The 26,307-nt window shown below is 43.9% G+C and overlaps 2 protein-coding genes across 2 annotated transcripts; both read right to left on the reverse strand.

The window, feature by feature from the left end:
- Positions 1-2,543: 2,543 nt before the first annotated feature.
- Positions 2,544-5,874, reverse strand: ATF4 (activating transcription factor 4). Its single transcript, XM_060245422.1, has 3 exons — positions 5,245-5,874; positions 3,696-4,007; positions 2,544-3,479 (listed from the first exon to the last, which is right to left on the reverse strand). The coding sequence occupies exons 2-3, from the start codon at positions 3,907-3,909 to the stop codon at positions 2,632-2,634; spliced, it is 1,062 nt and encodes a 353-aa protein (XP_060101405.1). The 5' UTR covers positions 3,910-4,007; positions 5,245-5,874; the 3' UTR covers positions 2,544-2,631.
- A 13,134-nt stretch (positions 5,875-19,008) lies between these two features.
- Positions 19,009-26,096, reverse strand: MIEF1 (mitochondrial elongation factor 1). The gene is made up of 4 exons (XM_060245423.1): positions 25,905-26,096; positions 25,622-25,802; positions 24,216-24,478; positions 19,009-23,048 (listed from the first exon to the last, which is right to left on the reverse strand). Exons 1-4 carry the CDS (start codon positions 26,046-26,048, stop codon positions 22,242-22,244), a joined length of 1,395 nt encoding a protein of 464 aa, XP_060101406.1. The 5' UTR covers positions 26,049-26,096; the 3' UTR covers positions 19,009-22,241.
- Between the last annotated feature and the right edge of the window lie 211 nt (positions 26,097-26,307).

Genomic DNA, 26,307 nt, shown 5'->3' on the forward strand with positions numbered 1-26,307 from the left:
AAAAAATCTGTGTCTGTGCCCTTTATAAAGTTTATATGTCCGCTACCTGGCATTGTTTTATGATACACATGGCCCAGCCCGACAAGGTCTCATGTCAAATCTGGCCCTCATAACAAATGAGTTCGACACCCCTGTTCTAGAGGATGAGGACTGAGGTGAGGGTTGAATTTTCATCCCAAGGGAATCTGAAACAAATTTGTCTCTGTGCTTTCCTGACTTCAGTTCATTAAAAGAATGTTACAAAAGTGTGCCATGAAGACCACACTGGTGAAAGTCAGGGATCCAAGTCTGCCCCAGAGAGCAAGCAGTGACCACAGAGGAATATGCATAGACTCATGGGTTTTATTAGAATAAATGGGAATGATTAAGTACAATGCACAACACAGCAACAAAACACCGAAGTAATAAACCCTTCAGAGCAAGAAAACCGGTATAAAAATGCATAAAACATAGGCAATTGCAGGGGGTGGGGGAAGTGTACAAACTTCCAGTGTCACATGCAAAGCAATTCAGCGGTAGTGGTGGAAAGCGCCAGGACTTTTTTTCCTGTTTTCTTCAGGCCTTGTTTGGCTTTCATGCTGTCCTTTTTAAAAAAATTTGATCTTGCAACATTGTATTCTTTGCATGTGTTGCTTCATGTCTGATTTGCAATGGATTCTTGGGCATTTGGCTGGGGGTTTGCTTTGCTTACCCTGTGTCTTTGGCTATTCTTTGCCCTCATTATTGAGATGCCCCCACCATAACAAACAATGGAGGATGGCTGGGTGCAGTTTGTTCAGGGGGCCATATAATTGCGCCTCTTGGTCCAATTCAACTGAAATTTGGAACTTTGGACAGATGCCAGCAATTCTGCAGTTTTGGTGTGGTTTGCTCAAAACAGCCTGCACAGTCCTGTAGAAAGTTTCCCCCAGGGAATGGATCCAAATATTGGGTTTTAAAAAAAACCCTGCACACTGAACCAGTATTTGAAACCTAGATAACTGGGAATACAGGTATTTTTCAGCTCCCCGATACCTAGATATGAAAAATACCATTTTTACATGCCACCTGTCCTTTCATTGCTCCAGGCTCCAGAGATCACCTGGTTAAAGCTACTTACAAAAAAAAATTGTCCATCAGTAGCAAACCAAATTCAGTGTTTAGAATGATTTTTACCAAACTCTTCAGTATTCAGAAGCTGTGGGGCTTGCGTCAACAGCTGATGAAGTACTTAAGTGTTGAGTAAGAGACCCACATTCAAATTCTCTCCCGGTAACCATACTCATTTTCTTCCGAGCCCAAGCTACCACACAGGATTGTTAGAACTAAGTTTGCGTCCAGTGGCATCTTTAAGACCAACAAAATTTTATTCAAGGTGTAAGCCTTCATATGCTTGCACACAAAAGCTTATACCTTAAATAAAATTTTGCTGGTCTGGCAAGTGTCACTGGACTTCGTTATGCTTCAGACCAACAGCTACCCACTTGAGTCACTGGGATTGTTGTAAAGCTAGAATGGAGGCAGGGGAAATGACATATACTGTCTAAGTTCCTTGAAGGTAGGTTGGGATAAATTGGTAAATAAAGCTGGAGTATCAAACATCTTGGTTCTTCTCACATCTTTCATGGCCAAAGTGCTGGAAGGGGAGCCACAATGGTTAGCATATTTAAGTTTTTCTGAGGTATGCTATAGGGGGATACTTACAGCAAAATTTTCATTGCCTGTTTGATTTTACATTTTCAAATATATAAGAAAGTAATGGATTGGGAAGGCTCTTTAGGCTGTTTTATCTTTTTACTCACAATAGCACTTACCCAGCAAGGGGGTGTTTGAAGCAAAATTAACATTCACCCTCTCATTTGAAGATGACACTTTTAATAATGCAGCCATCTTTATTTTCGCTTATTGTCTCATTTGAGGGAACTTGAATGCTTTAGTATTTTGAAAATACAGTAACAGATTACAGCATTAGGCTACTATATCAAGGTTCAAATAAACAGTGTAACCAATTTACCTAGCAAGTTTCCTCACTGGTAAAAACTACATTTCAAGTAGCCTAATTAAACATATTTCACTACTACTCTTATTCATGGAGTATCTTAATTAAAGTGCTTAGTTTCCAGGGCCACATGCTCTAAACCACTGAGCTCTAAGTATTTTCTGAGACACCTGCAGAAAAGGCAAAAGAATTGTCAGCTTAACATGGCATCAAAACTGGAACTACACTACCCACAACTTCCCCTATTTTTGTTGTGCACAATTTGCCTTTCCTTCAGGCACACAACTACAGGAAAACTGCAATTAGTACTGCAGACAGATGATTAATCTCAGAATTGTCCATTGTATGTTACACATAAAAACTACTTAGACAAGTTACTAGACTGGTATGGCAAGGAAGCTATATAGATTTTCCAGTCTTCTCTCAAATATTATGTATTAATATTTCAAGTAGTTTCACTTTGATAAATATTCCCTTATTTGATTTCAATACTTTTAAGCAACCAAATCAGCTAAATGCGTATGTGCATGCTGTAAACAACTATTCACTCCAAGCACAATTCATGTATTAGAAAATAATTTATTAGGCAGTAATACACAGCTGTTTGTACTAAGCTTATATACATGCATGTAACATCTATTCTTTGACTACCCTTATTCTGGGACTTTAACTTTTTTACTCTTGGCCTTACGGACCTCTTCAATCAGATCTTTCAAATACTGGATTTCTTTGCTCAGGGAATCTGCTTTCTCCCTCAGGGCCTCATTCTTCTGTTCTTCTTCTTTGCATTCTTTTGATAATGCTTCCTGTTCTGCCCTTTTTTTCTGCCTATAGCGTGTAGCTGCTGTTTTATTTTGCTCCATCTTCTTCAGTTTTTTGTCCACTCTTTTTTCTCCCTTCACTTTTGCTGACACTATCTTCTCTGCAGGGAAATCATAAGGCTTTGGACGCACAGAACTGTCATGAAGGACTGTAACTGACTGGCCATCACTAAGGGAACTAACTGAAGTTGTAGGACTTCGCTGGGGTGTCCCTAAGTAAGATGGGCTCATGCCTATTCCACTATCATTGTCTGAATGGGTTTCTTCCTCCTTTTCACACTTGGGAATTACCACCAAGATGATATGGGCTTCTGTTTTCTTGTCACCTTCAAGAACATCCACTTCACTGCCTAGTTCTAAGCTAAGAGAATGGTCTGCAGTGGAAATCAATGACTCTGGAGAAAGTGGAAATGGCAACAAACGGGTTAGTGGGGCTACTTGGTCTGCCACAGGAGGGGACATGGGGGATTGTATAACTGGTTCTGCTGTCAGTGGAGTTTCTTTCTTGAGAATTTCTTGGATGGAAGGGTCAAATGGTTCACACGTGTCTTCCAACGTAGCCATAAGCTCATCTGGGGCGACGGTGGCTTCAAGGTCATCAATACCTAACAGTGCATCAAAATCAAACTCCTTCAGATCCATCTTCTCCACCATCCAATCCATGCCAGAGAAGGCATCCTCTGTCAAGTGAGAAAAATAATTGATAATAAAACATTCAAAAAACCAGATTTTTAGCAAAAATTAGGAACACTGATTTTGGTCTTTCATATAGACTGGCATATGTTGCTAGCCATGTCACTTCTAATCTTTATCATTAAAGCTGCGATTCATGCTTTCTTTGTACTACCACTCTGCATTACCACAAATCACAATTTGTGATGCCATGTACACCTTACCCTGGCTGTTGTCTGTGGCATCGTTCAAACTATCCACAGCCAGCCAATTGGAGGAGCCCACTTTAGCCTTGTCGCTGGAGAACCCATGCGAACCGAGGTTCTTGGCCACCTCCAGGTAGTCATCTAGGAGTCCCAGACCTTCCTCAGCCACCAAACACGGCTGGTTGAAGGGGGACAGAAAGTCCCCCATCATCTCTGTGTTTGAGAGGCTCATTTTTGCCAAGTTTTAGTACTCTGTGGTCAAAAAGGGTAGACACGTAGATGGTCTTTTTCTCGATTACAGCAAAACTGCTGTGCGTTGCCTTGAATAACCTGAAAGATAAAAAAGCAGGTTTGTCATTGACATGACAAATGAGGCATTCTTACTGCAGGCAAAGACAACCATTATTTTGTATTTCACATTTTTCTAAAGAGCAGGATAGTGTTAGTGCTGCACTTTTGCTTTTTCGAGCTATTATTGTATCCTCTCCAAGTCAAGAATTCTTATGAATGCCAACAAGCACTATATACAACAGCGCCAACTAGGATTTGTCAAGAATATCCTTGTGTGTGGCAGCCTGCTTAAGTTCCTCATGACCATATATGGTCAAAGCTAGTTGCAGCTCCACCCACCAATTCACGCGTTCACTAGCGTCAACGACAGCTGCAGCCATTTCATGATCTGCCTGCTGTGCCTGTCCCCACCCTATATATAGGCCACCATTTTGTATCTTGCCACGTTTTCACCAAGGTTACTTAAGCCTAGCCTTGACATTCTGGTTCCTGTTCACTCAAGAAACATTAAGAGGTGTCAAATAGTTTGAATTCACAACTAGTGATCGAGGAATGGACATTCTTTCTACATATAGGCTGTGCAGGGAACAGTCTCCCTACAAACTCAGCCACTCACAAGGTAATACAGACAAAGCCCCACACCCCAAGGAATGCTACTTAACAGTCAAATCAAAAACCAGGACTACCAACATGTTTTCCTCCCTGGAACGTAATGCCTTTTGCAGTTTACGAGTACAGATTCAGGAAATGTATTTCCCCCTGTAACTTTCCCTAAGCTAAATAAACCTTTATTTGTTAAATGTCTGCTGCCAAGCAGCTGTCATGAAAAAATGCGGAGAACAAGAAAACAGGAGCCCATTCCTCAAGCTCCAGTTTTACTCTACATGTGCCAGGAAGGCAGCCTCCCAAGGGACTTCGCATAGACACTGAGGGCTTTCTAATTAGCCAAGAAAGGCCAGAAGCTCATTAAATCGCGTCTGCGATCAACAAATACAGCCCTCTCACACACCCTTGCCGTGTACTGTCACCCCCCTCCCTTTTCCCCTTAATTTCCCATTGGATCTTCCCACTGAGAGACTGGTGATCCATTCCCAAGAGGAAAGTACAATACACCCCCGCCCTCTCCTACCCCACCTTTCAAATGGGAGAGAGATCAAACACATGCCATATTATTATATCCTCCAACTTGTCCGAGACTTTCCCTCTCTCCCAGCCCCCGGGAATAAAGCGCCCCAGCCTCCCAGCCATGTATCCCGTTCCCTCTTCCAATACTCACGCCATGGTTGCAGTCGCCGGGAGGTGCCGAGGCCGCGGCCGCTGATGCTGCGCCTCTGCAATTGCCGCCGCTGCCGCTTGCACTACCACCCCTACACAACCATGGTGGCGGCTGCGGAAGCTGAAACTGCTCCTAGCTAGGCAGAGCCGCGCCTTTAACAGGACGACTCACTATAAAACCCTACCGTCTTCTTACAGTCTAACAATGAGAACGCGGCGCCCGCGTTTTCCTCTTTTATACTCAATGAGATCCGGCATCAAATGGTTCGAAGCTTCATTTCGGTAACCTTCCGCCAACTGTGTCTAGAATTTTAAGCAGGTTCATTCAAAAGACCAACGTTGCCATCAAGACCCTCTCTAGACTCCGGAAATTAAAACACCCACTTTCCAGGCCCTTCGAATCCGGTTATTTAAACCAAATCAAAAGCCAATGGAAGGATTACAGGGACTATATCATGCACAGGTATGTTAATACCGCTCCGCGTCTCGCCTCAATTAAGGTCAGACCACGTGACGCAAAAACTGACGGTTCCCTTCCCATTCGTTTTCGTTAGTCTGGTGGGAGTTGAAAACCTGCTGCTGCAGTGGATTCCTTAGCTCGCTAAAGCACGTGGACATTCAAAGTCTGATTGGCTGACATGACCTTGTTCACGTGCAAGGTGAACCACGATTGGCTTAAAGAGGAAATACGTCTGTAGATTCTGTGAGTAGTAGAGGAATGAGGGTGGGGTGAGGCTGTTCTTTTTCTATCTCAGCCTCACGGAAGGCACTGCCGGGGATGCAGGGAGGACCGTAGCCAGAATTTGGAAGATCGGGGGCATTTACATTTTTCGGGGGGAGGAGGGCGGCACTGATGCCCTGCCCAGTGCCCCAAACGAGCTTCCCTCTGGTGGCTCCCTCCCTGCCTGCCTCTCTCTCTTGCCACTGCCCTCTCCTCTCCCCCCAACCAACTTGCTTCGGGGCTGGGGACAGAAGCAGCCCCTGGGCGAATTAAAGAACTCCTGGAAGGGGGGGGGGTGCTGGGGACTGCTTCTGCTGCCAGCCCACAGTGGTGTTTTAGTGGCAGGGAACGGAGGGCTGCGGCCAGCTCACCACTGCCCTCTCTTCCCCACCAGTAAAATAACGTGGTCAGCAGCAAAAGCAGGCCCCCACGGGAGTTAAGGGTCCACGAAACTGCTGATCCATGGGCCCTTTAAGTAGTGGGGGAGCTGGGGTCTGCTTCTGCTGCCAGGAGCGGCTCTAGGGCAAATAGGCCCTAGGCAGGTGCCCCCTTTGCCACCATGCTCCGCTTGTCCCCATCCACCACGCAGTGCTGGGCTCAATCGCACCCTGTTGCCGCGCTCTGCTCACCCCCGCCACAGTGGCGTTCTCCCGCTCGCCGCCCCCACCCCCACAACTGCTGCCAGCCCTTGCGCTGTTTTAGTGGCAGGGAACGGAGGGCTGAGGCGAGCTCACTGCAATCTCTTCCCCACCGGTAAAATAACGCGCGGGCCGGCAGCCGAAGCAGGCCCCAGTGCATTAAGGGCCCGCAAAACAGCTAATCCACAGGCCCTTTAAGTAGCGCGGGGGGGGGGCTGCTTCTACTGCCAGGAGTGGCTCTAGGCTGGGCAAATAGGCCTTAGGCAGGCGCCCCCCAGCCACTGTGCTCTGCTCACCCCCACTGCTGCGGGGTTCCCCCCACTTGCTGCCGCTCCTCCCCCCCCCACTTGCTGTGACTGCTGCTGGCCTGCGTGCTGTCATTGTGGCAGGGAACGGAGGGCTGCGGTGAGTTCACCACCGCCCTCTCTTCCCCACCAGTAAAATAACGCATGGGCTGGCAGCAGAAACAGGCCCCTGCTCAAGTTAAGGGTCCGCGAAACAGTTGATCCATGGGCCCTTTAAGTAGCTGGGGGGCTGCTTCTGCTACCAGGAGCAGCTCTAGGGCAAATAGACCCCAGACAGGCACCCCCCACAGCTGCTGTGCTCTGCTCACCCCCACCCGCTGCCACAGCACTTCACTCGCTTGCCCTCTGCTGCCACCCCTGTGGTACTCCCCCGCTCACTGCCCCTCCTCTTGCTGCAAGTGCTGCCAGCCCACACACTGTTTTAGTGGCAGGGAACAGAGGGCTGCAGTGAGCTCACCAGGGTTGGGCTGGGGACTGCTGCTGCTGCCAGGAATGGCTCTAGGGTGAATAGGCCCTAGGCAGGCGACCTCCATCCCTGGTGCTCCCCAGCCACTGTGCTCTGCTTGCTCCCACCCGCTGCCGCAGCGCTCCACTTGCTCTCTCCCTGTCGCCACACTGCTCGCCCGCCACTGTGGCACTCCCCCCACTCGCTGTGACTGCTGCTAGCCCGCACGCTGTTTTCATGGCAGGGAAGGGAGGGCTGTGGTGAGCTCACCACCACCCTCTTTTCCCCACCAGAAAAATAATGTGCAGGCCGGCAGCAGAAGCAGGCTCCTGCGTGAGTTAAGGGCCCGCAAAACAGCTGATACACGGGCCCTTTAAGTAATGGGGTTGCTTCTGCTGCCAGGAGCGGCTCTAGATCGAATAGGCCCTAGGCAGGCGCCCCCCCACCCCCCCCCGGACACCACACTCCGCTCGCCCCCACCCATCACCATGGCACTCCCCCGCTCGCCGCCCATCCTCTCCCCGCGGATCAGCTGTTTTGTGGGCCCTTAACTTGTGCGGGGCTGGGGGCTGCTTCTTCTGCCGGCTCCCATGTTATTTTACTGGTGAGGAAGAGAAGGCAGTGGTGAGCTCGCCACAGCCCTCCCTTCCCTGCCACTAAAACAGCATGTGGAGCTGGCAGCAGAAGAGCCCCCCCCCCCCCCTGCTGAAGTTAAAGGGCCTGCAAAACAGCTGATTGGTGGGTCCTTTAACTCATGCCAGAGTTAAAAAGAATTTTTCAGAGTCATCCTTAGAAACGGTGTTTTTGTTTGGGACTTAATGTTCTCTATATGTTTTGAATGTTTGGAATGGATGTTTTTGCACAATATAATGTATAGATTTTTGTAAATTTGTCTATTTGTATTCTTGACAAAATTGTTTTTAGATTTTCTGGGCCAGGCCTGGCATGTGTTCACTCTGATTGGCTCTGCATCATTTTCTGAAGGTGCTGCCGCCCCTTCTGCCTTGTTTCCCTGGGGTGTGCCTGTGAGTGAGGGAAGCGGCCCCGCCCCAGCCCCTGCTCTCCTGCAGTTTCCCTGTCATTAAGAGAAGAGTGGCGACTAAGCTGTGCTGCAGACAGACCCATAGGGCTGAACTGGACGCCATCATTCGCTTAGAGCTCAGTCAAAGCCATGGGGGTGTCTCTTATGTGTTTTACATTAAAACAGCAACACGAAGAATACTGCGTTGTTGTCCATTGCTGCTCGTGTGAATTATCATAGTGCTTCTCTTCTACCTATTTCAATTTTGGAGATGTCATAGACTGGACATCTGAGGTTTCATGGGCTTCTGTTTTACTGCTTACAGCCCATCACCTTGCCACATTTCTAGCCTGCCCTTCTTCAAAGAAATTCATTGTGATCCACATGGATCTCCCTCCCACATTTATCTTCAGAACAAACCTGTGAGAACAAGGCAAGTGGGCTCTAGTACACAAAAATCTATGCCACAATAAAGCTGCCATTGACATGCGAAATGACTCATTTGGTTATGCTGTTGTTACCAAACGCCTTCACTGTGCACTCTGCCATCTGCGCCATATATTATTAAGACAGTCTTTCTTCCTCCACCCTATGCAATCTTCCTACCAGTATTTTCTTGTCTACTTAAAATACTTCCCAATTTAACCAAACCCTTCCCCTCCTCTCCTTGCTTTCCCTCAGCCACCTACCACCTGCTATGCATTTTTCCCTATTATTTCCTAGTCTCTTTTCTTGCCTCTCATTCTTCCCCCCCCCCTCCACCAGCTGCTCCCCATCCCCACACTGAACCCCACACCAAGTCTGCCCCCAATATTATCCTGGCTACTAAACACATTCTTCTTCAAAAGTTGAAAGTTTTTAATCCTCATTGCAGGAGAAGGATGGAAAATATGGATGTACTGGAGGCATTTTTGTGCATTTTACTTGGAATTCTTTGTGCTATGAGGTTGGGCAGTATTTATTTTGGGATGATTTGACCATAGGATTCTGTGCCTTGGTCACTTCTTGTGCCTGTTGATTTGTTGCACTGCCCTCAGATTTTTATGCTGTATGCTTTTATGATGCTTTATATTTTAATTTGTAAGTATATTACACTTTTGTTGTAAACCATCCTGAGCCTGCTTGCGGGAAAGGGTGGGATATATATCTTGAAATTAAATTAAAACTAGGGTAGCTTATATATGCTTTATTCTGGAACTGCTTCTGAAGACTGAAGATCACAAACTTAGCTATTCCAAAAGTGTCAGCCAGAACTGTCGCATCCTACTAAGAGCCAGTTTGGTGTAGTTGTTAAGTGTGCATACTCTTTTCTGGGAGAACCGGGTTTGATTCCCTCCTCCTCCACGTGCACCTGCTGGAATGGCCTTGGGTTAGCCATAGCTATTGCAGAGGTTGTCCTTGAAAGGGCAGCTGCTGTGAGCCCTCTCAGCCCCACCCACCTCACAGGGTGTCTGTTGTGGGGGGAGAAGATAAAGGAGATTGTAAGCCGCTCTGAGTCTCTGATTCAGAAAGAAGAGCGGAGTATAAATCTACAATTCTTCTTTCCACGATTTTATCAGATTTACTTTTCCTCATATAGTAAAACTGTGAATCTGAGCAGCCTAGTCTGACACACTGACCCCCTAGTCTGACACACTGACTTCTAGATCTTTGGGGGTACAATTCCTTTAACCAATATTCACCTCCTTTCTGAATTCATCATTGTATTAACAAGCTAAAGTAATGCGACTTTTTTGATACCTGTAAATGTACCAGCTTATAACTAAAAAGACTTCAGAACTGTCCTTTTGAAAGTTGTGCATTTGTTTGGAGCACCATCTGCACAGCCAACAAGAAATAATAAACTAATTTCTAAACTCATCTATATTTGTTTCTTTCTGAGAATTTCCGAACATTTTATTTTCCCTAAATGAGATAGAATCTTTAACAGAATATAGAAGAGGAACTGTATTATCCAAGATTAGGAAAGGGTGTGTGGGAGAGTAATTGGATGGACATGTCAACATCTGTTTTTTTTCTGAGACAGCTATAGTTACACTGTTTACTTTAAAAGGTCACACTAGATAGTTATCAATAGGCACAGGTCATCCTGTTACTGTAATTGTTTAGAAATAGAGTTCTCAGGAACAGAAATGATTATGTAACATTTTGGATCCATTAACTCATTTGGCAGATAAACTGAACCTTTTCCTATTGCCACCTGGACAGATTTAATTTGAAGAAATGTGTTATCTCACCTGTATTTGTTCATGTCACAGATGAGGGACTTAAGTGGAGAGTGGTTTGCTTACAGCCTCCCAGGTGGTTCAGAACAGAGACAAAATTCAAATCAGGGATGTACAGAGTGGACTTTCAGCCACTACACCAAAAATAACCATTTCCTCCTTCCACTGTCAACTACATAAACAGGCTGTGTTTCTTTCATTTTAAGGTTCCAAGACTGAAACAGTCTGTCATTTGAAAACCATGGGACAATGATGCAGAAAGGAGTTCTGTGTATCAACTGGGAAAGGTATCCAAGCATGAAAATGCCCCCGGCCAAGGCTGTTCTTATAACATCAGAGTAGGCAAATCCATAGTCGCCAATGCAGACAGAAGCTAACCATGTAGATTTGCTTATGATACTGGAACAGATCAACCATCAAACGGGCAGTAAGAGAAAATAAGAGAAAACTGCAAGAAGGCAAGAGAGGTTTGATGGCTAATATACTAATAATCTATGTGTTTATTCCTGTTTTGAACAATACACTATACACGGCTGTTAATGGGGCTACCACGATGGGAGCACATTCGGCCAGTGCTGAGAGAGCTGCACTGGTTGCCTGTTGTGTTCCGAGTTCGCTTCAAGGTGTTGGTATTAACCTTTAAAGCCCTTTATGGTCAGGGACCTGCCTATCTACGGGACCGCCTTTCCCCATATATCCCCCAGAGAGCACTGCGATCAGGGACAAAAAATCTGCTGTCCGCCCCTGGCCCAAAAGAAGCCAGGCTATCCGCAACAAGATCTAGGGCCTTCTCGGTGGCAGCACCAGAACTCTGGAACACCCTCCCAGAAGCTATAAGGGCCCTGCGGGATTTGTCGGCGTTCCGCAGGGCCTGTAAGACCGAACTGTTTAGGCAGGCTTTTCTGGTTGACTGAAAATGGGCTGCCACCGGACATCCTACAGAAGCTGGTGGTCATAGTCAGAACCTAATACCGCCAGACTAGACTGAGATAGCGTAATAGTTTTTAACCTATAAATGTATTATGGTTTTATATGTTTTTATGGAATTGATTGTTTTTATGATATTGTAAGCCGCCCTGAGTCCGCTTGCGGAGAGGGCGGGATATAAATATAAAGTAATAAATAAATAAATAAATAAATAAATAAAATAATACTATCCTGGAAACTTGCACTCCACGTGTCCAGATGCCTCCACAAGATAAAATTTTGAATTCTAAGGCAACATACAGACCTAGTCTAAATCACATTTATAGATTCTGGCCTGTTGAACTAAGTAGTACTTTATATACATAGTTATAATCTCAGCAGAAAGATCTCTTATATCCCTTCAATCAGGCTGTCATGTTGTGAAAAAATGCACAGCCATTTTTCTAGAGCTGCTGTTTTGCCTTCAGTGAGCTCTGAACACTCACACATTATTAAGAATAACCTTTGATTAAGAATAATCAAAGATAATTTGACCAGGCTTAAAAAATGGCACGATACATACAGAAAGCTAAAGTTTAACTGATAGAAACTGGATTTTAAAAGTCCAGTGACTTTATGGCTCTTATAGATAACTGCATTCCAGTTTTTAAAAATTGCTTTTACGAATTCTGAAATGAAGCCTAAATATCTGTTTCAAAATCCCAGGTAGGCTGCCCTGTAAGCTTGAAAAAAGAAAGTAATGCTTCTGAACAGCTGTTTTACTGTGATATTAATTGGTTATGTAACAGTCTTTTCAAATACATACAAAAGATTTTAGTATTTTTACTTTGATTCAACAAGGGTGAGTCTTATTTCCCTTATAAAGAGCTGCAGAAAATACCCATTATTCCTAGCTCAAGGTTCTAAATGCATATTATTAAAAGAAAAGAAACAAAGACAACATACACTGCTTTTAAAGTTCATGTAAAGAATACATACACAGAGAAAAAGGAAAACTGAATTAAACTAATTGTAATAGCAAAACAGGCCAGAAGTGATGGCTAATGATTTTCTAATAATTTGCCTACCTCGCCATATGGTATGCAAACTCTGGAGGCAGAAGATGGTACCGAGAGAAAAACAGGCATACAAGATTTTTTGCTATCTCCAGGCACAGGTTACAAGATCATAACATTTGTGGCTATGTTGACTTTTCCAGGGCACTGTTGTAAAAGGCAGCCAAAATTGCAGAAGAGTCCTTGGCTGTAGAGTTGTGTGGCAGTAGAAGTCAGCCTGATTGAAACTTAGCAAAAAAAAAAAGTTTAACATCTTTTTATTATGTCCTAAATAGTTTATAATTTAAAGAATAAATAAGAAACAGAATGAAAGAAAAAGGAGGAAATTTTGTTGTTGTTGTTCAGTCGCACAGTAGAGTCCGACTCTTTGCGACCCCATGGACAAAGTCATGCCAGGCCCTCCTGTCTTCCACCATCCTCCAAAGTCTGCTCAAATTCGTGTTTGTTACCTAAGTAACACTGTCCAGCCATCTCATCTTTTGCTGTCCCCTTCTTCTTTTGCCTTCTGTCTTTCCTAGCATCAGGATCTTCTCCAGTGAGTGCTCCCTTCTCATTTGATGGCCAAAGTGTTTGAGCTTCAGCATCTGACCTTCCAGGGAACAGACTGACTGATTTGATCTTCTTGCAGTCCAAGGGACTCTCAAGAGTCTTCTCCAGCACCACATCTCAAAAGCATCTATTCTACTGCGCTTGGCTTTCCCTATGGTCCAGCTCTCACAGCCATACATTACTACTGGGAATACCATCGCTTTAACTATACAGACTTCCGTTGGCAGGGTGATGTCTCTACTTTTTATTATACTGCCCAGGTTCACCATAGCTGTCCTCCCAAGGAGCAAAGTCTTTTAATTTCATGGGTACAGTCACCATCTGCAGTGATCTTGGATCCCAGAAATGTGAAGTCTGTCACTACTTCTATGTCTTCCCCTTCTATTTGCCAAGGTGTGATGAGGCCAGATGCCATGATCTTAGTTTTTTTGATGTTGTGTTTCAAGCCTACTTTTGTGCTCTCTCCTTTCACCCTCAACAAGAAGTTCTTTAGGTCCTCCTCATTTTCTGCCATTAGAGTAGTGTCATCTGCATAGCTGAGGAAATACGGACAGGCAAATTGTGATAGAAGTCCTGAACTGATAAAAGGAAAGCACTTACTAAATTAGTTTATAAAGCAAGCCTTGGAATACAAGAAATCAATGAAGATTTTCTAAGTAGAACACGCATTTTGAAGATGTTTCTTAAATCTAGAAAGAACAAAATTAAAATATATAAGAATGCACATGCATCTTGCATGTACACGTGTTTGTAAGAACCAGCCAATGTATATTTGACTGATAAAAATGGGGACCAGAATCTCGATAAATGTGGGATTTGAAATTGCATGTTCAACTGCACATACAGTGAATGTACTTTAAGAATTCCTCAGTGCATGTACGAAAAAAATCACAGGTTGCTCATGTATTTACTGTAAAGCAAGCAGTGCTAAGAAGTTAGCAGGGGTGGGTAGAGTACACAGAAAGTATTTAATGGGATAAGAGATTTTAGGCCTAATGCCAGTGTTCACACACCTAGAGGCAGATTACTGGAACAGTGAAATTCTTTCTTCCCTTAATCCTGGGCAGCAGATCCTCAATTACTCACTTTAGGTATGGGAGGTGACTCTAATCCTTCTGCCTCAGAATCCCAACTTGATTTGAGGCAAAGGGAACTCAGCTTGGGCTGGCTATTTATGCTCAGGATTTCACCGAGGAGGGCTTAGGGAGGAGATCGTCAAATGAAGTTGAGGGTTCCTGCATTCTCATTGGAAGAAGAGATGGATAGTGGGTGGGTTGGGTTAGAATGAGAGGACCCAAGATCAAAACCAACAAAGAACCCTGTGGCATCTTGACAATTTAAGGCATTTATTGTGGCATACATTTTCCTGAGTGAAGATTCATTTTGACAGACCCTGAAGTAGTATACCCCCCTTTTGGTTGCTAGTGGATATTACATGAATAAAAACAGGGAAAGGGGGTGTGTGAGGTGGGTGGAGCAGGGGTAGGTATTACAGAACAAGACCGGAAGCCTTAGATGCAGGTATTTACATGACTATTCAGAGAATGAGTGAAAAAATGTTCTGTCAAAAATGCAAATTATACATAGTAGAAGTAGACTACTCTGAACAGGTGACAAACCAGCAAAACAAGATGAGTAATGTACATACCTAACAAGACCTAACGAGGGCTAATTACTTTCTATAGTGAGCAAGCCCCTCCCACCTCTGCCAAAACTATCAAACCTGAACATTAATTCTTTTCTTGGTAGCTTCACAATGGAGTTTCTATCAGGTGTTTTTTTTCTTTTTTTAAGAGGATGAAACTATTTCTTCTGCTTTGAACACCTGGTTTGTGTCCATTTCATCTTTTGTGTAGACATTGTCTAGTTTGGCCAATGTAAATGGTAGAACTTTGCTGACACCTGAGAAGATATGCCGTTGACTGAGACTCTTGGTACAGCTGATGGCATCAGGCCTCATGATATTGGTCCTTGAACAGACATGGGGAAGCTTTGGTACTGGAGCTAGTTCCTGGGTTAGTACTTTCACTGGAGCCCATTCTTGGTGAGTAATTATTTAAAGTGTATGTACAGTAGGCACCAAAGGTTATGCCACAATAAGCTTATTAGAATTTAAGGTTCCATAAAACTCATCATTGCTTCTGGAACCATTTCAAGAAGTTTGAGATAAGCCTGCTTTAAACAGAGTCAAGATGATCAAATAGTTTAGATTGGCACATAAATAGAAATCAAAAACAAGCATTTGCTATCTTGAAGATTTCTTAAAAGCTGCATGTAAATATCAGGGACCAGATCACACAGTCTTAACACTGAGACAACCAGTAGACACACCAAGGTAGTAGGAAGTAAGGGAGATCTAATCTTCAGCTTAATAGATGTCCACTGTAATGCCTGCTAACTATTGGAGCAGATCCACAAAACACAAGAGTATCGTATCTTTTACAATCTTCTACCCTCCTCCATCATCTCTCTTAACTGGAATTGGATTGCAGTTGTTCGGCAAGAAGGAAGAATTACAACACTTGGGGAAGTACAAACTGTACATTCTGTATCTTCTTGGCGTTGGGAAAGCTGCTATGCAAAATCTTGAGTAAATCTGGGGGGGGGGTTTGCTATGTACTTATTTAGCATAATGTACTCATGAAGCCAATAAGTTTTTCAAGCCCTACTGGCAGATCAAAGCAACAGTAGCACCGCAAAGAAATGAGAAGTACAGGAAATTGAGTGGAAAGGGTATATCGTCTTCATTACAAGCAAAAATACAATTGCTGTCAAATTATGCTGAGTTATAAGGGCGTACATCAGCGGATCACTATTATGCTTCCAACACATACCTGAAATACATTTGATGGCTTTGAAAGAACATTCTTGTCTTGGGGCTCCTCATATTGCACAACATCCCAGTTTTTCCACCTGTACAATCCCACCACCACCAAATCACTGTTAAACTGCTGCAGTTACAAACTAGACAGTCTATTGCTGTGATATTAGCATCCTGACACTGGCAGACCAGCTTCCAAGAAATGAGATCTATCCAGCATTATAAAAACAAGGAGCGACGAGCCATTCAAGACCAGTTTTCCTTTGACTCTGCCTGAAGCCCTATTTCTTTTATTTGGATTTTAGATTTATGGATTGCCCAGTCTCTTGAGAACCCAAGGCTTTGAGCAATGAACAATAAAAATACATAGATTATTTCCGTTCTCAAAAGGTTCTAGTACATCAGATTCCAGAATGTGTTAACACTATGTGGGAGAAGTTGGAGGAAGCTGGGGGGTGGGGGGACGATAGAGTGCCAGCCAAGATGGTGCCCATCACTGTCCTCAACCAAAAAGCCTGGCGGAATATCTCTGCTCATAGGCCCTGTAGATCTGTTTCAGGCCCTGCAGGGCACAGATGTCATTTGGCAGAGAGTTCTACCAGGTGGGAGAGGAAGAATGTTAACTGGTTTTTAAGGTTTTAACTGTTTAAAATATTTGTTTATATACTTAAATTGTTTAATTTTTATGTTTGACCAATTTCTGGAAGCCGCCCTGAGCCACTCGTGGGAAGGGCGGGATATAAATCACGAATAAATAAATAAAATAAATAAAAGAAGAGATTGGATTCATCCCCTGCCCTTCACTCGTAGTCTCAGAACAGCTTACAATTTCCTTTCCCTCCCCGAAACAAACACCCTGTGAGGTAGGTGGGGCTGAGAGAGCTCTTTGAGAACTGCTCTTGAGAGAGCAGCTCTGAGAGAACTTGGGACTGACTCAAGGTCAATCAGGTGCATGTGGAGGAGCGGGGAATCAAACCCAGTTCTCCCAGATAAGAATCCGGGCTCCTAAGCACACCAAATTGGCTTGAGGGGGTGAGCAGGGAAGCAGCAGGAGCCGGCCAGCTGAGGAAGTCCTGGCTCTGGTCAAGGACAGTCAAATATCTTTGGTCCCAGCGATTCATTGCCATCAATATGATAGTGCTGGACTTCATAACATCACCCATGTTTTCAATGATCTTCAGTTACTCTCACAAAGAGGTGGGAAGGGCCACAAGCAATGGGTATCTGGAAATTTACCATGATGGGATTTATAGTCTTCAGTATGGGCCAAGCCCTTTTTCTAGCAATAAGGCCATCTTTGACCTGCAGTGAGTTAATTGGAAAGAGGAGAGAAAAGGTTGCAAGACCCAGGGCCATCTAGAAGTGACAAGACAGACAGAAAGCATGCAAGAAAGAAAGCCTGCAAGATGATACAAATATAGACATCCACCCAGAACTGTGTGAGCATATACTACCCAGTGGGAGTAAAGGAAGGGAGCTAAATTGCTACAATTATAATGAACATCAACCACGTGGCAGCAGTGTCACATATCTTGTCCCTTTTGCCATTATGCATCAACTAATTTGCATTTGGTTGCTGTCCAGCGAAGTAAGCAAGGGGATGTCCTAACAATGCCAATCTGCAACAGGAGGTATATCAGTCTTAAAAAAAAAAAAAAAGGTAAAGGTAGTCCCCTGTGCAAGCACCAGTTGTTTTCGACTCTGACTTTTTACGGCGTGATTTGCCATTGCCTTCCCCAGTCATCTACACTTTCCCCCCAGCAAGCTGGGTACTCATTTTACCGACCTCGGAAGGATGGAAGGCTGAGTCAACCTGGAGCCAGCTACCGGAACCAACTTTCTGCTGCGATCAAACTCGGGTCGTGAGCAGAGGGCTCCGATTGCAGTACTGCAGCTTTACCACTCTGCGCTACGGAGCTCTTTGTATATCACTCTAACAGAGGTCCAAATTATGTGAACATCATTTTTATACTTAGAATTACACATATTGTTCTTATTGTTAGGAAGAACAAGGCATTGAACTAGGTCAGAAACAAAAAAACAGGGGTGGGAAAGCCAGAACAGGGATTTACACAAAATTCTATTTGAATTTCATTTGACAATAATATTTTTGTTCCTACCCCCTTTGAGCCACAATCCAAATGATCTTGGTGTATTCTAATGAGCAGCGTGGTAGAGGACAGGCAGGCTGATTGCTTGTTTCTTAAATATTTCCTTGCTTAGTATTCACATACTTCAGTACAAGGGTGTTTTTTTGGGGGGGGGGTGTATTTTTGAAGTCCAGTGGATAAGTAATGTCACAATCCTGTAGTCAGGAAACCAAGAAAACTGTATTTATGTCTAGTAACATAAAAACGGGGGAATATAAGTGTCTTCAAAATTAGAGGGCTTAAAAAACAAACAAACCAAAGGATTAGCTTGGGAAGGGATCCTGTGATTTTAGGTGGAGGCATTTGTGAATTTCCTTCATTGTGCAAGGGGTTGGACTAGATGATCCTGGAGGTCCCTTCCAACTCTATGGGTTTCTTTCCCCTCAGACAGAAGTGTGTCCCTCCCCATGATCCTGGAATGTGGAAGTCTACTGTTGCCATGGAGACCAGGGAAACGGGGATGAGCACTCTCTCTACTCCTTGAAGTTTAGCAAATTCCATGGAAGATCAGAGTGAAAGCCCAACTAGGATGGAGCTGGGGAAGATACATTCATCTCTAGCGCCAAGCACAGAACCCTGCTGTCTCTGTTCAAGGCCTTCCCCCCCCCCCACCATAGAAAACTGCTCCTTTGAAAAGTAGCACTAAGACACTTAAGAGATCAAACATTGTAGAACATCCTGCATTGTCACTGCTCTCACTAACATAACATGCAAGTGCCACATGGATTTTGACACAGGCCTGCTCAATTTCTCATATCCCAAATTGTGCAATAGCCTTCACATTCAGAAGCACAGGGGCCAATATGTTTGGTTCCACACACTTGTAGGCTGATCAAAGCACTGCTGAAATACCTTTTCAAATCATCCCTGAGTAATTCAGGTGAAGTAAACAGTTAAAACAACCATAGTGTTGTGGAAAGTTATTTTATTTCAGAATTTCCACATACTTTCAAAGACCATGCACTAGACTTTCCTCCTCTAATGCCCTTAAAGAGCATAAGGGCTTGAGACAAGCTAAAAAGATCCCATTCCTTTATCTTCAGCATCACAGGTACCTAAGCGTCTTCCACTTTGTATCATTTTCATAATTGTTTTTTTCATGTTAAGAATTTTATCTGACTCAGAATCAGTAGAGTTTGATTGCACCAAAAATCTACAGTTGTGCTAGTTGGTTCCCCACCCTGAAGGTCAGGGAAAAGTTATATTGGTTTCCATGACACAAACATTAAGGCATCACACCAAAATATTCCCATGACTCAAGGGTCCATGACAGCCTTTTGACCCACTGAGCTTTCTACCTCCATGAGTCATCAGCTGCAATCCAGATTTTGTTCTGAAGTTTCACAGAAGTTCACAGATACTGAAGACCAAGCCCTCCATGCTAGAATCAGCTAACGTTACCCATGTGCATTTTTAATGAATACTGATAGGTGTCAGCTTAGCATTTCATAAGACTGAATTCTCTAGTCTTGTAGTAGCATTAGTGCAAGATTCTTAAGAGCTGCCCCGCTCAACACGAAGCCTCTGCCCTGTGCAAAATGTATCATTCCCCCCCCCCCAACTGAGGAAACTGGACAGTCCAGCTTGTTCCGTGCTTTAAAGCTCTGGTTGTTCCACTGAATGCCAGTGACTCTAGTACTTGTTGCTTGCAAGATTACAAATAGCACTCTTATCACTATGAAGTAGGCATCCTTTTTCAGATATCTACCCCAAACACATTACTTTTCAGGGTGAAACAGCTACAGTGATAAAAGTGAAAAAAGCAAAATAAAGTGTCTTGCTCATGGAAAAGCCTCAAGTCTACATTCCATACAATCCAGCTTGACAGCAACACACATACAAATCTATTATGTTTCTAATAAGTTAACAAGGGGATTCTATTTAAGATGAGCATGTAATGATGTGTGCTTGACAAGTGGAAGGGCAGGGTCTTTCTGTCAATGCAGTAGCCTCCTTTGCTACTGATCCACTTGTCTACCACTTGGAAACAAGCACCAGAAGGGAGAGAAAGAAACCACCACAGAAAGATGTGACAATCTGGCTTTGTGCAACTTTTAAAAATATTAGTTCAGATAGCACTCTGTTTTACACCTGCAGCTTCACTCATCACCAAGTGTGACAGGAAGATTTATACTAGAAGGCAAGCAGAGAAAGAAGGAACATTGATTTAAAAGAAAAATAAAGCAATCAAGCAACCACTGGAGTAAACATTAAGCGTAGAAAACAGGCACATGGTCATGGATGAGTGACAGCTTCACACCTTGGACCATCTCCTGAACTGCCCTTACGGTGCCACCTGGTGAGGAATTAATATTATGATGGTTGTGACTGTTGATTGTAACCTATGTTATATTTAATTGTGATGCTGTGTAGGGAATGGTGGGCTATAAGTTCAGTTTAATTAATTAATTAATAATAAAGATGGCAGAATATCCACACCAAAACGTTCCAAGTCTTGGGCTAGCAGTCTGGTGAAGCTTAAAAAGCTGCAACACTGTTTCATTGGTGAGAAACAAATACCGTCTTGCAAACATCTGGCTTGAAATAGGTGGAATTCCCTTTTAAGCAGGGAATATAAATTAAAGACCATCCTAAGGGTTTACTTGTTAACATAAGCATTATCTTCAAAAGGAAGAACAGGGAAGACAAGTTCTTTCCAAGTTTTCACAAATTACCTCCATATTTGTGCTGCCTTTAAATAGCAATGGCAGGTACTGAGGACATGACAACCCACAAACCATCTATACAAGAATTACATGGATACAATTCAGGGGATATCAGAAGGGTGACAGTGGTAGAAGTGAATTCCTGAGAGATAACACATTCACTGTCTATGTCAATTTCATGACTACAGAGGAGGAGATATAAGCTGGAGTGGGTGGTTACTCCTCAAAAAGTAGTAGGCAGGAGCAGAAAGCAGGGCTGAATAACTACGATAGCGTTAGCAGAAAGCTAGTGGTTCCCCAGAAGCAACATGACCAAAGTGTAAAATGTGCCACCTTCTGCAAATTCGTAAACAGTGCAATTTTAGTGTATGTTGCCAGCTCAGAATTACATTCGCCTTCCTCCAAAACCTTGCATCTTTATATATCTGGCTTCTAGCAGGCAGACAGCAGGCTCATCAGTCTCCCATTGTTTTGCCAACATATGAAAATCAAGGACTGACTCTTAAAACACACTTTACTCATGTAATTAGCTGCTCTCAGCATAAGTGCTCATGATGGAAACATCCACAAAAGTTCTCTCTTGGTCTTCAGACTTCAACACTCCATGCCACAATTAAAGCTGGCATAGAGCTCCTCAATAGTTCCTTGCTTTGGAAATGATAATTAGGAACAGAAAAATAATCTTAAGAGCAACCAATGGGGGAAAAATAATTCCTCCAACATTCTTCTAGAAAGGTAAATTAATACACTAATTTTTCAAATGTGTGGGTGCAACAAGAATTGCATGTGTGTGCAATGAAGGGTACTACAACGGCAAGAGAGCGCACCCTGAATCAGGACCACCCAGCTTCCTAAAGGTGGGATTACTGATCAGAGCTCAGTAATGGCAAGAACTGATGCAATAAGCTGGGTCTCCCTGGAAATTCTCCGTTCCTCCAAACACTATAAATACAATCACTGTAACAGCATTCACACAAATACATCCCCTGCTATAAATACTTTTCTACTGAAACATCTTTCAGGATGCCATGCACATTTTCTGTGTAAAAGTGACCAGAAAAAAAGCAAACAATCAGTAGGGGACAGAACCCATGAGGGTTCCTAAAATTGCCAGCGGTTTTACTGGCCCAGTTCCACCCTTACCTGGGATGGGACTGTCTGTTTTCACTGCAGCACCAGTAACAGAAAAAGGAATGCACAGTGTTGAAGCAGGCAATTGTGACAGCATCAAAGACTTCACACACAATTCTGAATGTCAGTTTCCACACTCCCTCTTGCCCATTCAGACAGCTGCTATCAAAGCAGTAGAACTGGACCAGTAGCACCAAGAAATCTAGAGGACCACACAGAGTATATTTAAGAAACTGGGGGTGGGGACAAATTGCAGAAAGAACTAGACAGGGTGTGCATATATCACTCAGAAAGTGTCAGAAAACCTGTAGGTCCCAACACCATTCTTACACATAAGGCAGCTGTTACATCTGCAACAGGACTTCCGGTTCTGAAAGAGAAGAGTACAGGGTGTAGCCTAACTCATCCACTTCCTCGGGAGTGAGCTCTGTAAACAAATTCACCTTTGGATTCAGAGCACTGGGAAGAACTCCCACCTCTAAGTAGCTTATCAGTCCTCTCAGTGCCTGCAGAAAACGGTCAGCAAGCACATCTTGGGACCAGTCCGTCTCCTCCTGGGCCAGGTGCAGTATGACGTTGGTAAGCTGGCTGGCAGAAAGGCGACTCAGTGCCGGGTTCAGCTTGCATATGGCCTTGAGGATCTTGAGGCACAATGAACGGCAGCCAGAGTCAGCCTGGTCTAAGGCCCGGAGGCGAGCCGTCTCTGCTGGCCGAAGACTAAGTCGCCACAGATTATCATACTGAGCCAAGCGGTGTGGCTTGGCCACCAAGACAGTATCCCCTAGTGTCACAGATGGCAAAAAGTCTATTAGTAGGTGCCGGTCTCTTTCATATTGTACCTCCAACGTTAGAGATTCCAGGGGTGCTGCTGGCCGTATGACATAATCTAGGAGGCTCCCAATAGCTGGCCAGTTGATTGAGCCTGCCACTACTTTCTCAAAGGTGTCAGCCACAGACCTAGGTGAGAGGTAACCCCCCACCACACAGCGGTCCCAGTAACTGCTCCCACGAGGGAAGTACTCTGGATTTTCCCGACGTACCAGGCAAAAGCCAGGGATGTTCATGATAGTATCTTCTCCTGGAATACATGACCACAAGTTCTTTTCCAGCACCAAAGGAACAATGAGCTGGATGTGATCAGCTGTTACAACCTACCAGGGAGGAGAAAAGTTAACTAGTTAAAAATAGATGCCAATAGAAGTCACAGCAACTATATGAATGGGGAGAAAGCTTGGATGCAAAGAAAAACTCAGCTGGAATCTCTATCATTATCCAAAGTCCTGATAAAACATGCTGATGTACCAGCCAAGGCATAAAATTATTTTTTAATAAATGGGGGGGGGGGGAGAGTGCAAACAAAAACTTGAAGCAGAAGCTCTGCTTCAAAACTATGGTAAACAACAAGACTTCGCCTGACTATTTATATGCTAAATTTGTCTTCCTCTCACTGGGAGTATTTAAAACCTGGGTGCGGCCAAAGGAATTTCTAGGAGGGTGGAATACAAAAGATCTTTTTTACAGCAATGGAGTTCTATTTGGGATAAATTTGTCTTTGTCTCCTTGCAGATACTTGCAGTCTGGGTGGAGCCACCTTCATGTGCACGCTATCAGTTTTTAAGGATGGCTTCAAGTTTAAGTTTCACCCATGATAAAATATGCAAGAATCTATATGATGCGAACTCATAAGCTCATTCTGAAGTGCTCACTAAAAGATGGCCCTATCACTAAAGTACTAAGGACAGTCAGTGTTGTGTAGTGGAGTGTTGGACTGGGACCCTGGGTGACCTGGATTCAAATCCCCACTTCTACTATGTAAGCCTGATGAGTGACCTTGGACTTGTAACAAAAACTCAGCTTGGTCTAGCTCACAGGGGTGTTGTGAGAAAATGGAGGGGAGAATGAAGACCCTCTGAGTGGCAACTGTGGAGAGAAAAGTGGGATATAAATAAATGCATGCAAAATACCAGTCCAATGAACTGCACAGAGAAGCTCCCCCATCCAAACCTGCCATACCAGAAAAGAACATGAACAGACTCTGACATTCTTGGAATGGAAGTAGAAGAGAAGAGACACAGGCAGTGTGATACTGGACAGCCAGAAAGAGCTGACAATGAGAACCGCAGAAAGCAAGGTGAGAAAAAGGTGCTTTTTAGACTCTGGCAGAATAATCAATTCAATCTGCAAGATGTCTAAACCATGCAAAGGTGCTTTCAGTAGAAAGCTGAGCTACGTTTAAACACAGTGCTGTTTGCATAGGATCAAAACAACTATAAAGAAGTGAGCAGCATGCTCAACAACATCAGATACATCCAAGTTACCTGCAAGTCGTCATAGAGGCTCCCACTCAGATACATTTCACGCAGAGGCATGTCTGGCAGCTTGGCACGGAGGAAGCCACGCAGCTCAGCACAAATATCCACAGCAGCCTGCTTGGCCCGAGCTTGTTCTTCAACTGGGATGGCCACCTTCCTCCGGTAATAGGCAAACAGCTTCTCTTGCAAGGACATTCTGAGGCGCGACTTCTTCAAATCCACTTGGCTTCTTTTGACAGATGACTTATGTTTCGTGGATTTGACCAAGTCTATCACAATAAGATTAGAGAGAAGCATAACAGGCCCCAATATTTATTTACTTAATGCAGCAATATTCATTAACAGCCACAATCACAGTTACCATCAACCAGAAGATCTACATTTACATCTATCCCTGTCAAAAGGCCTGCACCGCAGGGAACCTCGCAGCTTACCCATTCCTCCAGTGGTGACTGCTTCAGTGCAGAAACCACCTGCCAACTACTGGGCAAGGGCCTGTCCTTGTCCTGGGAATGGTGCTCAGAAGAGCCATATGTGGCTCCTGAGTCACTATGCATCAATGCATTTTGATCCTGTCTTTCCTCCAAGGAGTTCAGAGTGACATATATAGATCTCCTCTCCTCCACTTTATCCTCACAAACACCCTGTCACACAGGCTAGGCTAAAAGAGAACAGCCAGCCCATGATCACTTGATAAGTTTCATGGCAGGTAGGAAAATGAATCCGGGTCTCCTAGGACTTAAACACTCCATAGTCACTACACTGGCTCCTAATATTTACCTGTGAAATTCAGCTGAATTTAATGACACCTGTCTTTTGCATTTTGATAGGTATTTTATGGGCTCTATATGAGCATCTGAAGGAAGCAAGAAAACCATTAAGTGATAACAATTAAACAATCTTACTTGCATGAAGTAAGATTGCAGAGCTGCAATTCAATAGAGCAGCTAGCAAGATTGTTCATTTCAGTTTATAAGGGGATCAGAGTCCAGCAGTCCTGAGCATATTTATTAGGAAGCAAATCTCATTGATTTGAATCATGTTCATCTCCAAGGAAGTGTTTTTTGAAACTCAACCTAAAATATCCTTCAGTTACTCATTTTGACCTGCATATAATTCTTTAGAAATTAATCATGTATTCGGTTTGCAAGACCTAAAGAAGGATGATAGAATGTTTTGGTCATCATTGAGTCACAGAGTTACTATAAGTCAGAAACAGACAGCACACCACAAACACAAACTTTGTTCTGTTGATCCTTCAAGGCAGAGTTTTGGACTACCTGATCACTGGGATCCCTCTGAAAACTAAGATTTTTTTCAGTACCAAACCAACTGAACACACATAAAGGACAACATTTACTGAACTGTACAGCCAAGTCACACACTGGTAAAAGTTTAAGGCCACTTCTCACCTATTTCAAATGCTGAAGAATCTGTAGGAAGAGTCTGCAAAGAACGGCTAAGATTAGTCTTCATATCTTGGTTGAGTAACCGTGATGATGACCCAAGCCAACTTGGCTCCTCCCAGCTTCTTTTTCCTGACTGGCTCAAGCGCGTGGGACTAGTTGGGGCACTGATTGCCCGATCATACATCTGGGGGGTGGGAGATAGGAAGCATACTGTGGAATCTCTTCAAAAGCCCCAGTTTCCACAGCTCCCTCCCTCAAGGCTCATCTCTCCTTCAACCGCTCTTACCCGTTTGACAGCCAAAGTGGCAATCCCCAGCATGGCAGCACCTCCCACACCCAAGACAAGCCGAGCATTGGACAGGACAAAGTCAATGGCTGTACCAATGCCATTGTCATCCTTTTTTCCTTTGCGCTCTCCAGCGCCTGCCATCGCCCTTTACATGAGGAGAAAAAAAAATAACAGTTAACACATTTAATTTTCCTATTATGCCATTCATTATTCACTGAGTTAGATTTTCCCCTTCCTCTCTTTCTCACATATCACTATTAAGAAACACATTATCCAATCTATAACACTTACGACATGCTCTTCAGCTCTTTTATCACACACAGTCAGCAAAACTGAGACACAGCCTGGGCAAAATATGACCCAAGGTCCCTCAGTGAATGTCATAGCTAAATGGAGATTC

This window comes from Heteronotia binoei, chromosome 8 (genome assembly GCF_032191835.1).
Source record: "Heteronotia binoei isolate CCM8104 ecotype False Entrance Well chromosome 8, APGP_CSIRO_Hbin_v1, whole genome shotgun sequence".
NCBI lineage: Eukaryota > Metazoa > Chordata > Lepidosauria > Squamata > Gekkonidae > Heteronotia > Heteronotia binoei.